This window comes from Lynx canadensis, chromosome F1 (genome assembly GCF_007474595.2).
Source record: "Lynx canadensis isolate LIC74 chromosome F1, mLynCan4.pri.v2, whole genome shotgun sequence".
NCBI lineage: Eukaryota > Metazoa > Chordata > Mammalia > Carnivora > Felidae > Lynx > Lynx canadensis.
The window spans coordinates 56,317,569-56,331,121 of NC_044319.2; the positions used below are offsets into that span (position 1 = coordinate 56,317,569).

General features: G+C 40.4%; 1 protein-coding gene across 1 annotated transcript in view; it reads left to right on the forward strand.

Annotated features, from left to right (window-relative positions):
- LYPLAL1 (lysophospholipase like 1) overlaps positions 1-12,314 on the forward strand; it is a 44,958-nt gene extending 32,644 nt beyond the window's left edge. Inside the window, exons 4-5 of the mRNA XM_030302817.1 lie at positions 9,999-10,114; positions 10,892-12,314. Of these exons, the coding sequence (XP_030158677.1) occupies positions 9,999-10,114; positions 10,892-11,131 (356 nt within the window). The 3' untranslated portion in view covers positions 11,132-12,314. The remainder of the gene's footprint in view (positions 1-9,998; positions 10,115-10,891) is intronic.
- The last annotated feature ends 1,239 nt before the right edge of the window (positions 12,315-13,553 follow it).

A 13,553-nucleotide genomic window follows, 5' to 3' on the forward strand; every position in this document is an offset into this window, starting at 1 on the left:
TTTTACCTAAGGCTGAATTGTCTGCCTTACAGCTATTGATTTTTTTCTAAGACTGTGATTCTCATACATTTGATTTATGGGTATAAGAGCTTTTAAAAATTGGAAATAGACTCAGGGGGAAGATGGCGGCGTAGGAGGACGCTGGGCTCACCGCGCGTCCTGCTGATCACTTAGATTCCACCTACACCTGCCTAAATAACCCAGAAAACCGCCAGAGGATTAGCAGAACGGAGTCACCGGACCCAAGTGCAGACGAGAGGCCCACGGAAGAGGGTAGGAAGGGCGGCGAGGCGGTGCGCGCTCCACGGACTGGCGGGAGGGAGCCGGGGCGGAGGGGCGGCTCGCCAGCCAAGCAGAGCCCCCGAGTCCGGCTTGCAAAAGCGGAGGGGCCTGACGGACTGTGTTCCGACAGCAAGCGCGACTTAGCGTCTGGGAGGTCATAAGTTAACAGCTCTGCTCGGAAAGCGGGAAGGCCGGAGGACAAAGGGAGGGAGAGCTGCGGAGCCCCCGGACGACAGAGCTCAGTTTGGCGGGGAACAAAGGCGCTCGCCAGCGCCATCTCCCCCGCCCATCCCCCAGCCAAAATCCCAAAGGGAACCGGTTCAGGCCAGGGAAATTGCTCGCTCCGCGCAAACACCCAACTCTGTGCTTCTGCGGAGCCAAACCTCCGGCAGCGGATCTGACTCCCTCCGGCTGCCACAGGGCCCCTCCTGAAGTGGATCACCTAAGGAGAAGCGAGCTAAACCTGCCCCCCCCCCCGCCGCCGTGCACCTTGCCTTCCCACCCCAGCTAATACGCCAGATCCCCAGCATCACAAGCCTGGCAGTGTGCAAGTAGCCCAGACGGGCCACGCCACCCCACAGTGAATCCCGCCCCTAGGAGAGGGGAAGAGAAGGCACACACCAGTCTGACTGTGGCCCCAGCGGTGGGCTGGGGGCAGACATCAGGACGGACTGCGGCCCCACCCACCAACTCCAGTTATACACCACAGCACAGGGGAAGTGCCCTGCAGGTCCTCACCACACCAGGGACTATCCAAAATGACCAAGCGGAAGAATTCCCCTCAGAAGAATCTCCAGGAAATAACAACAGCTAATGAGCTGATCAAAAAGGATTTAAATAATATAACAGAAAGTGAATTTAGAATAATAGTCATAAAATTAATCGCTGGGCTGGAAAACAGTATACAGGACAGCAGAGAATCTCTTGCTACAGAGATCAAGGGACTAAGGAACAGTCACGAGGAGCTGAAAAACGCTTTAAAGGAAATGCAAAACAAAATGCAAACCACCATGGCTCGGATGGAAGAGGCAGAGGAGAGAATAGGTGAACTAGAAGATAAAGTTATGGAAAAAGAGGAAGCTGAGAAAAAGAGAGATAAAAAAATCCAGGAGTATGAGGGGAAAATTAGAGAACTAAGTGATACACTAAAAAGAAATAATATACGCATAATTGGTATCCCAGAGGAGGAAGAGAGAGGGAAAGGTGCTGAAGGGGTACTTGAAGAAATTATAGCTGAGAACTTCCCTGAACTGGGGAAGGAAAAAGGCATTGAAATCCAAGAGGCACAGAGAACTCCCTTCAGACGTAACTTGAATCGATCTTCTGCACGACATATCATAGTGAAACTGGCAAAATACAAGGATAAAGAGAAAATTCTGAAAGCAGCAAGGGGTAAACGTGCCCTCACATATAAAGGGAGACCTATAAGACTCGTGACTGATCTCTCTTTTGAAACTTGGCAGGCCAGAAAGAATTGGCACGAGATTTTCAGGGTGCTAGACAGCAAAAATATGCAGCCGAGAATCCTTTATCCAGCAAGTCTGTCATTTAGAATAGAAGGAGAGATAAAGGTCTTCCCAAACAAACAAAAACTGAAGGAATTTGTCACCACTAAACCAGCCCTACAAGAGATCCTAAGGGGGACCCTGTGAGACAAAGTCCCAGAGACATCACTACAAGCATAAAACATACAGACATCACAATGACTCTAAACCCGTATCTTTCTATAATAACACTGAATGTAAATGGATTAAATGCGCCAACCAAAAGACATAGGGTATCAGAATGGATAAAAAAACAAGACCCATCTATTTGCTGTCTACAAGAGACTCATTTTAGACCTGAGGACACCTTTAGATTGAGAGTGAGGGGATGGAGAACTATTTATCATGCTACTGGAAGCCAAAAGAAAGCTGGAGTAGCCATACTTATATCAGGCAAACTAGACTTTAAATTAAAGGCTGTAACAAGAGATGAAGAAGGACATTATATAATAGTTACAGGGTCTATCCATCAGGAAGAGCTAACAATTATAAATGTCTATGCGCCGAATACCGGAGCCCCCAAATATATAAAACAATTACTCATAAACAGAAGCAACCTTATTGATAAGAATGTGGTAATTGCTGGGGACTTTAACACCCCACTTACAGAAATGGATAGATCATCTAGACACACGGTCAATAAAGAAACAAGGGCCCTGAATGAGACATTGCATCAGATGGACTTGACAGATATATTTAGAACTCTGCATCCCAAAGCAACAGAATATACTTTCTTCTCGAGTGCACATGGAACATTCTCCAAGATAGATCATATACTGGGTCACAAAACAGCCCTTCATAAGTTTACAAGAATTGAAATTATACCATGCATACTTTCAGACCACAATGCTATGAAGCTTGAAATCAACCACAGGAAAAAGTCTGGAAAACCTCCAAAAGCATGGAGGTTAAAGAACACCCTACTAACGAATGAGTGGGTCAACCAGGCAATTAGAGAAGAAATCAAAAAATATATGGAAACAAACAAAAATGAAAATACAACAATCCAAACGCTTTGGGACGCAGCGAAGGCAGTCCTGAGAGGAAAATACATTGCAATCCAGGCCTATCTCAAGAAACAAGAAAAATCCCAAATACAAAATCTAACAGCACACCTAAAGGAAATAGAAGCAGAACAGCAAAGGCAGCCTAAACCCAGCAGAAGAAGAGAAATAATAAAGATCAGAGCAGAAATAAACAATATAGAATCTAAAAAAACTGTAGAGCAGATCAACGAAACCAAGAGTTGGTTTTTTGAAAAAATGAACAAAATTGACAAACCTCTAGCCAGGCTTCTCAAAAAGAAAAGGGAGATGACCCAAATAGATAAAATCATGAATGAAAATGGAATTATTACAACCAATCCCTCAGAGATACAAACAATTATCAGGGAATACTATGAAAAATTATATGCCAACAAATTGGACAACCTGGAAGAAATGGACACATTCCTGAACACCCACACTCTTCCAAAACTCAATCAGGAGGAAATAGAAAGCTTGAACAGACCCATAACCAGCGAAGAAATTGAATCGGTTATCAAAAATCTCCCAACAAATAAGAGTCCAGGACCAGATGGCTTCCCAGGGGAGTTCTACCAGACGTTTAAAGCAGAGATAATACCTATCCTTCTCAAGCTATTCCAAGAAATAGAAAGGGAAGGAAAACTTCCAGACTCCTTCTATGAAGCCAGCATTACTTTGATTCCTAAACCAGACAGAGACCCAGTAAAAAAAGAGAACTACAGGCCAATATCCCTGATGAATATGGATGCAAAAATTCTCAATAAGATACTAGCAAATCGAATTCAACAGCATATAAAAAGAATTATTCACCATGATCAAGTGGGATTCATTCCTGGGATGCAGGGCTGGTTCAACATTCGCAAATCAATCAACGTGATACATCACATTAACAAAAAAAAAGAGAAGAACCATATGATCCTGTCAATCGATGCAGAAAAGGCCTTTGACAAAATCCAGCACCCTTTCTTAATAAAAACGCTTGAGAAAGTCGGGATAGAAGGAACATACTTAAAGATCATAAAAGCCATTTATGAAAAGCCCACAGCTAACATCATCCTCAACGGGGAAAAACTGAGAGCTTTTTCCCTGAGATCAGGAACACGACAGGGATGCCCACTCTCACCGCTGTTGTTTAACATAGTGCTGGAAGTTCTAGCATCAGCAATCAGACAACAAAAGGAAATCAAAGGCATCAAAATTGGCAAAGATGAAGTCAAGCTTTCGCTTTTTGCAGATGACATGATATTATACATGGAAAATCCGATAGACTCCACCAAAAGTCTGCTAGAACTGATACATGAATTCAGCAAAGTTGCAGGATACAAAATCAATGTACAGAAATCAGTTGCATTCTTATACACTAACAATGAAGCAACAGAAAGACAAATAAAGAAAATGATCCCATTCACAATTGCACCAAGAAGCATAAAATACCTAGGAATAAATCTAACCAAAGATGTAAAGGATCTGTATGCTGAAAACTATAGAAAGCTTATGAAGGTAATTGAAGAAGATTTAAAGAAATGGAAAGACATTCCCTGCTCATGGATTGGAAAAATAAATATTGTCAAAATGTCAATACTACCCAAAGCTATCTACACATTCAATGCAATCCCAATCAAAATTGCACCAGCATTCTTCTCGAAATTAGAACAAGCAATCCTAAAATTCATATGGAACCACAAAAGGCCCCGAATAGCCAAAGGAATTTTGAAGAAGAAGACCAAAGCAGGAGGCATCACAATCCCAGACTTTAGCCTCTACTACAAAGCTGTAATCATCAAGACAGCATGGTATTGGCACAAAAACAGACACACAGACCAATGGAATAGAATAGAAACCCCAGAACTAGACCCACAAACGTACGGCCAACTCATCTTTGACAAAGCAGGAAAGAACATCCAATGGAAAAAAGACAGCCTCTTTAACAAATGGTGCTGGGAGAACTGGACAGCAACATGCAGAAGGTTGAAACTAGACCACTTTCTCACACCATTTACAAAAATAAACTCAAAATGGATAAAGGACCTAAATGTGAGACAGGAAACCATCAAAACCTTAGAGGAGAAAGCAGGAAAAGACCTCTCCGACCTCAGCCGTAGCAATCTCTTACTCGACACATCCCCAAAGGCAAGGGAATTAAAAGCAAAAGTGAATTACTGGGACCTTATGAAGATAAAAAGCTTCTGCACAGCAAAGGAAACAACCAACAAAACTAAAAGGCAACCAACGGAATGGGAAAAGATATTTGCAAATGACATATCAGACAAAGGGCTAGTATCTAAAATCTATAAAGAGCTCACCAAACTCCACACCCGAAAAACAAATAACCCAGTGAAGAAATGGGCAGAAAACATGAATAGACACTTCTCTAAAGAAGACATCCAGATGGCCAACAGGCACATGAAAAGATGTTCCGCGTCGCTCCTTATCAGGGAAATACAAATCAAAACCACACTCAGGTATCACCTCACGCCAGTCAGAGTGGCCAAAATGAACAAATCAGGAGACTATAGATGCTGGAGAGGATGTGGAGAAACGGGAACCCTCTTGCACTGTTGATGGGAATGCAAATTGGTGCAGCCGCTCTGGAAAGCAGTGTGGAGGTTCCTCAGAAAATTAAAAATAGACCTACCCTATGACCCAGCAATAGCACTGCTAGGAATTTATCCAAGGGATACAGGAGTACTGATGCATAGGGGCACTTGTACCCCAATGTTCATAGCAGCACTCTCAACAATAGCCAAATTATGGAAAGAGCCTAAATGTCCATCAACTGATGAATGGATAAAGAAATTGTGGTTTATATACACAATGGAATACTACGTGGCAATGAGAAAGAATGAAATATGGCCCTTTGTAGCAACGTGGATGGAACTGGAGAGTGTAATGCTAAGTGAAATAAGCCATACAGAGAAAGACAGATACCACATGGTTTCACTCTTATGTGGATCCTGAGAAACTAAACAGGAACCCATGGGGGAGGGGAAGGAAAAAAAAAAAAAAAAGAGGTTAGAGTGGGAGAGAGCCAAAGCATAAGAGACTCTTAAAAACTGAGAACAAACTGAGGGTTGATGGGGGGTGGGAGGGAGGGGAGGGTGGGTGATGGGTATTGAGGAGGGCACCTTTTGGGATGAGCACTGGGTGTTGTATGGAAACCAATTTGTCAATAAATTTCATATATATAAAAAATAAAAAAATAAAAAAAAAATAAAAAAATAAAAATAAAAAATAAAAATTGGAAATAGGCTTTGAGATTGCGGTAGTGGGTCTAGGGCTGAGTCTGGGAGTCTCTGTTTTCAAGGAGCCAGATTTAGGAATCATTAGCCTGGGGCGCACTAACAATTCACTCCTGCATTTTCTAAGCTTTACTTTTATATCAAGTCCGGTCACCAGATAGCTACATTTCCTGATGATATAAATTTGTCCCCTTACAGAAATATTCTTATGGGACTACAATTACATTTATTCACTGATTTGATAAAATATTTAAGTGCCTACTACGTGCCAGGCACTGTTCTAAGCATAGGGAGGGTACATCAGTGAATAAAACAGACACAAAACCCTGTTCACATGAACCTTATTAGACTACTGAATGTTTTCTTTATGTCCCGGACTTTTTATAAAAGAATCAAGAGCAGAAGTGGCTGTATGTAAAATGTCTGGTTTTGAGTTTTATGTTCAATAAAGACCTACTTGACAAATTCCACCCAGGAGTTCAGTGCTAGGAAAAGTTTCTAGTATGATTTGGCATGATCGCTTCTGTTAAAGAATGCTGTCTTGCTACAGGGGAGCAGTTGGAAGTCGAGTCATTCCCCTAATTGCTGCTGCTCCCCCATACCAACCACGGTCTGTGTCCCTCCTTCTCTTTTGTTCTTGATCTCTCATTCTTCCAGCAGCCCCATCTCGCCTCCCTCACATTCCGCCCTCATTTTAGAGATGCAGTTTTATTGTTAAGAGTGGGTTTGATTATAAGCAACCTTGAATTTCATTTTATAAGTAAATTGGAGAAAGGGGGGGATCTGAAGGGATGAAGCAAAGAATGCATTTGCCAAGACTGGTTCTGTGAACTTTACAGAAGGCTGAAATTGTGTTCTGGAAGATACGGATTCTTACTCTCAAACTTAAAGTAGGCGTCTGTTTTTACAGAAGCTCTGTAAACTTTGAAAGTCCTTGCTGTTTTGACTTTTACACGTGATTATGAAGCATTTATATATTTTATAGATTTAAAAACTTGGTGGAGACCCTAGAGATCATCTAGTGCAATTATCTAATCTTATTGGAAATGAGATCCTGGGTTTTAAATAATTTACCCAAAGACACTCGGCGAGAGTGTCACTGGTAGGATTAGAACTCAGTTTCCTTTACTTCCACGTGGTCCTCTCCCACCAGACTTTGAATTAGAAAATGCATCATGTCCTTTTAAATACGATAAATTTGGGGCACCTGGGTGCCTCAGTCGGTTAAACGTCCGACTTCAGCTCAGGTCATGATCTCACCGTCTGTGGGTTCGAGCCCCGCGTCGGGCTCTGTGCTGGCAGCTCAGAGCCTGGAGCCTGCTTCGGATTCTGTGTCTCCCTCTCTCTCTGCTCCTCCCCTGCTCATGCTCTGTCTCTCTCTGTCTCAAAAATAAATAAAAACATTAAAAACAAATTTTTAAATACGATAAACTTAAGAGACATGTGTAAACTTTGTATTATTTTCTCTCCGTAATACATGGTTTCTAACTGAACAGACTTTATTGAGTTGTCACTATGTAGCAGCCACTGTACTCACCACGGGGGCACGTGCAGTGGGGAGGCCAGCTTGTCAGCACGTGTGCACCAGACGGTGGAGACACTTTGCTGAGCTCCCTCATGAGCTCGCAAGCACCACGTCATGCTGGAAGAAAGAACCGTTTCTTACCCTCAAAGATTGCACCACCAGTTTTTCAATCTGTAATATGCAAATGCTTAATGAAGCCCAATCTAGAGAACTAATTTATATTTAATAAATGAAAACGTGATAGCAGTTGTATTTCAAGAAGCGTTTGCTTTATAACCCACGTACTGTATTACATAGAAAATCTTGAGAAGCAAAGACAAGTCTGTAACTTGAACGGTGGCACAACCCAGGAAGTTTAGAATTCTTTCTGCTTACTTAACAGTGAATGTTCACCGGAAACGCTAGTCTTGTCTGTGGTAAGGTCTTCATATCCACGTGGAGCATGGCAAAGGTTCATTAATGTGCACGTTCGTAGGTAATGGAGCTCAGTGTTGTTTTTTTAAGTTTATTTATTTTGAGAGAGAGAGAGAGAGAGAGAGAGAGAGAGAGAGAGAGAGAGAGAACACGCCCACAGGAGAGGGGCAGAGCGAGAGGGAGAGAGAATCCCAAGCAGGCTCTGCACTGTCAGTGCAGAGCCCAACTCTGCCTGAACTCGTGAACTATGAGATCAGGACCTGAGCCAAAATCAGGAGTCAGACACTTAACTGTCTGAGCCACCCAGGCACCCCGGAACCCAGTGGTTTTTAACCTTTTTGGGAATTTGAGGCACATATGCAACTTTCACAGTCGGTTTTAAGATGTGCGTGCTGCCTCTGCCCCTGCCAAGCCCATTTGTGATCTCTAATTAACCATATCTGCATCTGTGGCTGGCGTGGGGGCTATTTTGAAAGAGCCTTTCAAGTGGTTCTCATCCATGGTGCACTTCTGCTACTGACGAGACCCTATTATTTCCCTCTGGTATGTTGAAAACCACAGATGTAATATTTATCATACACTGTAATTATTTACATATTATGTGCTTCTCAAAAATCTAGACTTTGCAAGCCTCGTAATCGTCACTCACACATTGTATCCTGGGTCCAAAATGATACTGTCAGTTGGCCCAATAATACTATTAAATATTATTAAGTAAATAAATAAAATATAAAAATACATAAATAAAATTTAAAAGCCGTTCTATTCTAATAAATAGCAGAAGATAGTAGAGAGCACATTAAAGTCTGTTGCAAGCAATCTAGATTCCAAAAGTCCTGGTTTACAACTAAAATTAGGGGTGCATCCTTAAGCAGGTCACCTAATCTGGGGCCTCCGTTCACTTCATCTGTAAAAGTAGATTGTGGTAAATTCAAATTTATAGTCTCTAAGGACTCAGCTTTACACTTTGTTAAGTGAAATAAAGCAGGAGGCTGGAAGCGAGATCTGGATTCTGCACCAGTGTATATTCTTGTACTTCCATAAGAGTGTGGCTGTGTGATTCACTTTCTATATTTATTTCTCACAAAATGTAAATAAGATGCCTTTTAAGTCTCACTCAAACTGGGGACTAGCATCCCCGGTCTCTCCCCTGAAGTTGCGTCACCAGGTCACGTACCTGTCTCCATAGCCTGTGACGTCTCTGGTGCCCCCTTGAGGAGAAGGGCCCATGGATTTTCATATATGTGCTACCGGAGGGAGCCCAGGACCGTGTATTTTAGACTGCGTATCTCCAGTGACTAGCACAGTGTTTGGCACATAAAAGACAATAAAAGTCTGTTAAATGAGTAAATTATTTTTTTAACTTTGAGAAAGTTTATGTAGGTAAGTACGTTTTTAATTATACCATCACAAATCAGTTTCCAAAACGATATTGTAATTTAGAGATGTTTTAACTGGCTCACCAGATTTTTGATCATCCTCCCTAAAAAGTCGCTAAGCACCTATTATATGGCAGACACTGGAAATTTAACTCCTCATGGGGCTCAGGGCTTGGCAAGAACGACAGAAAGATGCATGTTATTAATTCTAGTTGCAGTGAGGACTCCTATAACACAAGTATAAGCAAAATATAAGTAGACACTAGATGTTTAAACAAATAACACTTGCACTATGACTCATATTTTGAACTATGGTAAATATTTTTACTCGTTGAACATGATTTCTTTGTTTAATTCCAGCTCTTTTTATAACAAGTCTCCTTACCAGTGATGACAGATGAGCCCGTGTCGTTTACGCATTGCAGGTCCTTTTTTTAATGAGATCTAAAGTAGACTAAATTTCTTTTTCGCACTGTGTCTCCAAATATTTTAAAACATGCATGGAATATTGGCCCAGATGTATCTTGTTCTGAATTATTGTTGCATAGATTCTGGCTTTTTCTGATTAAGTGAATTTTTGCTTCTTTTAGGAGGATTTTCTATGGGAGGGTGCATGGCAATGCATTTAGTGTACAGAAATCATCAAGATGTGGCAGGAGTATTTGCTCTTTCTAGTTTTCTGAATAAAACATCTGCTGTGTACCAGGTAAGTTCCAGATTTTAAAAACAAAACAAAACCAAAAAAAAGCGTGAAATAATCACACATTGAAACTAAAACAAAATTGATCATGAAGCAATTGCAGTCGATGCCCAGAGCACTCCTGGGAATCCATCCCCAATTAGTCATAATGAATATTAATTCCAGCTGGTCATTAATGTTCAGGAAATACCATAGAAAGAATATTATTAAGCATGGTGTCCAAGAGGAAAGGATAAAAATCATATGTATCCCTTACACATAATAAAAATAGAGATGATTATAGCCAGGCTTTGTTTTTTTATGTCATGAACATAACCGAAACAAATGACCAATTACATTCCCGACACCTGTCTCATAGCAATATGCTAATATACGAAACGATACTATAGTGTTGTAACTTCATACCAGAATTAGAAACAGCAGATACAGAAATGAAAACTAGAATGTAATTTTTCTCTTGATGGTGCCTGCATTCCTCCCTCCCTCCACTCTCTATGTAAAGAAGTTTGTCTTACAGAGTCACACGGTTTCTTCAGGAAATGCTTCGACTGTGTTTGAGACGGTCCTGTATGGAGTCAGTGCTGGTCATGTACAACCATAGCTCATTGGTGCCAGCAACTAGCTGGGCCCCCAGTCCAGGACCACCAGTGTGCACCTTAGACCACACCACCACTGCCTCTTTTCCCTTTAAATATCGGAAGTTTTCTGCCCTGTCTGATTTCCAAGAATGATGTTCATCAATGAATTTCTTAAACTTTTCCATTTGTACATCCTGTTCTTCAGGCTCTTCAGGAAAGTGATGGTGTACTCCCTGAATTATTCCAGTGTCACGGCACTGCAGATGAGTTAGTTCCTCATTCTTGGGGTGAAGAGACAAACTCCGTGTTAAAGTCCCTAAGAGTGAGCACGAAGTTTCATAGTCTCCCAGGTGTTTACCATGAGCTAAGCAAAGCTGAGCTAGAAAAACTGAAGTCATGGATACTTCAAAAGCTTCCAGGAGAAATGGAGAAGCAAAATGAATGAATCAAGATTGATTTGTTGACCTACCTGTAATGTCTTTGTGAAAAGTGGTTTTTACTGCCAAATTATGCTTTGATAAGTGATAATTAAAATATTATTATCAGTAAACAATATCAAGTTTACTGACTTATTTACTGGTTATTGAAATGCTTAGCACCACAGAGAGTAGCATCATCTTATTCATGGTAAATATTAATTTAGACAGACATCTGTGTGTTATTTTTCAGATACATTTGTAAATATTTGGAGACCTTTTAAGTAATTAAATGATTAAATTTTAAAAATAATGTAAAGTTGGTTTAAGTAAGAGCAATGAGAAAACATGAAAAGGCTTAACATGGCATTTTATTTACAAGTGTCCTATTTTGTTTCCAAATATTCAGGAATATTTTAGATGTGTTTATTATCGATTCCTTATTTAAATCCATTGTGGCCAGAGAGCATATTTTGTGTTACTGTTTTATCTGTATTCATGAAGGTTATTGGCTTGAAGTTTTGCTATTTAATTTGTTTTGTACATTTTTTGGTCTGGTTTTGGTATCAGGGTAATACTGACCTCATAAAATGAATTGGGAGGTGTTTTCTCCTCTTCTGTTTTTTTGGGAGAAATTGTATAGAATTGGCATTAATTTTTACTTTAAATTTTTGTTGAAATTCTGTAGTGAAACCTTCTGGGCCTGGAGATTTCTTTTATCTCTTGACAGTGTACCTACAAGTTTATTATAAACACCTCACACTTAGTACAAGAACCTTCCATTTTCCCCTTCCTGGTCTTTATGCTATTTTTCACACTTTACTTATAAATAGCATGTACCATAAATCTCACAACACATTACTACTCTCTTATTTAAAGTCAGCTTTCCTTTAAATCAACCTAAATAATGACGAAAAAATCTTATATATATACCTGTGTAGTTACCACTTCCAGTGCTCTGCAGTTATTTTGTGCTGATACGTCTTTCTGGTATCCTTTTCATTCTGCCTGAAGGACATGCTTTAAATAATTCCGGTACAAATCTGCTGGCAATGGATCCTTTCAGCTTATATGTCTAGGAAAGCCTACATTTTGCATTAGTTTTGAAAAGATACTTTCACTGGGTATGAAATTCTGGCTTAACATTTTTTTCTTCAGTATTTTAACTTTTTTTTTTTAATGTTTATTTTTGAGAGACAGAGAGAGAGACAGAGAGAGAGAGAAACAGAGCACAAGTTGGGAAGCGGCAGAGAGAAGTAGACACAGAATCCAAAGCAGGCCCCAGCCTCCAAGCTGTCAGCACAGAGCCCGATGCAGGGCTCGAACTCATGAACTGTGAGATCACGACCTGAGCCGAAGTCGGACGCTTAACCGACTGAGCCACCCAGGCACCCCTTTTCTTCAGTATTTTAAACATGGTGTTCTACTATCTTCTTGCTAACTTTATTTCACACAGGAAATCTGTTGTTATTATCTTTGTTCTTCTACATCTAATTTTTTGGTTTTTTTACTTTTGCTGTTTTTAAGAGTTTATCACTGATTTTGAACAATTTGATTGTGATATATATTGGTCTGGTTTTTCATGTTTCTTATCCTTGTGGTTCCCTCTAATCTTTTTGGGTGTTTCTTTCGTTTCAGATACTCTCCTCACATGCATGTGGTGATTAGTGCTCTAAGTAACCAGGTAGACCATCCCTGGTTCCCTGGAGTTCTCCTTCCATGTAACGTACTCTTCCCTGGGACACTGTCTTACAAACTCTAACCAAGCTGATCTACTCAGACTCTTAGCTCTGCTTCTCAACATAGGAGTCCTCCAAGCTCCACCCCCTCAGCTCTGTGGCTTGGGAACTCTCTCAAGGCAACAAGCCGGGGCCATCTGTAAAGCTCACCTCGTTTCCTTCCCTTTCTGTCAGAGAACACCGTCTTTTACTGATTGATGTCCAGTATTTTGAAAAAGTTTGTTTCCAGTATTTTGGCTTTTTTTTTTTTTTTTCTTTTGGTTGTTTCAGATGAAAGAATAAATTCATTCCTTGTATTATGTCAGTGGCTGGAAGCTCCACTAAATTATCCTTTAAAGAGGTTTACCTTTCTTTCATTCTTTTTATTTACTTTTCTTCAGTGCCCTTCATTCCTTAATGTGGTTTCAGATTTCCATATGCTATCATTTTCCTTCTGCCTGAAATACTTCAACATTTATGATAATGCAGGTCTGCCACTATTAAATTCTTTCAATGTATGGCTGAAAAAGTCTTATTTTGCCTACAGTTTTTTAAAGATACATAGAATTCTAGTTTGACAGGGTGGTTTGTTTTTTTTCCTTTCATTATTTTATTATTTTTTTTAACGTTTGTTTTTTTTTTGTTTTTTTTTTTGTTTTTAATTTTTTTTTTCCAACGTTTATTTATTTTTAAGACAGAGAGAGACAGAGCATGAACGGGGGAGGGGCAGAGA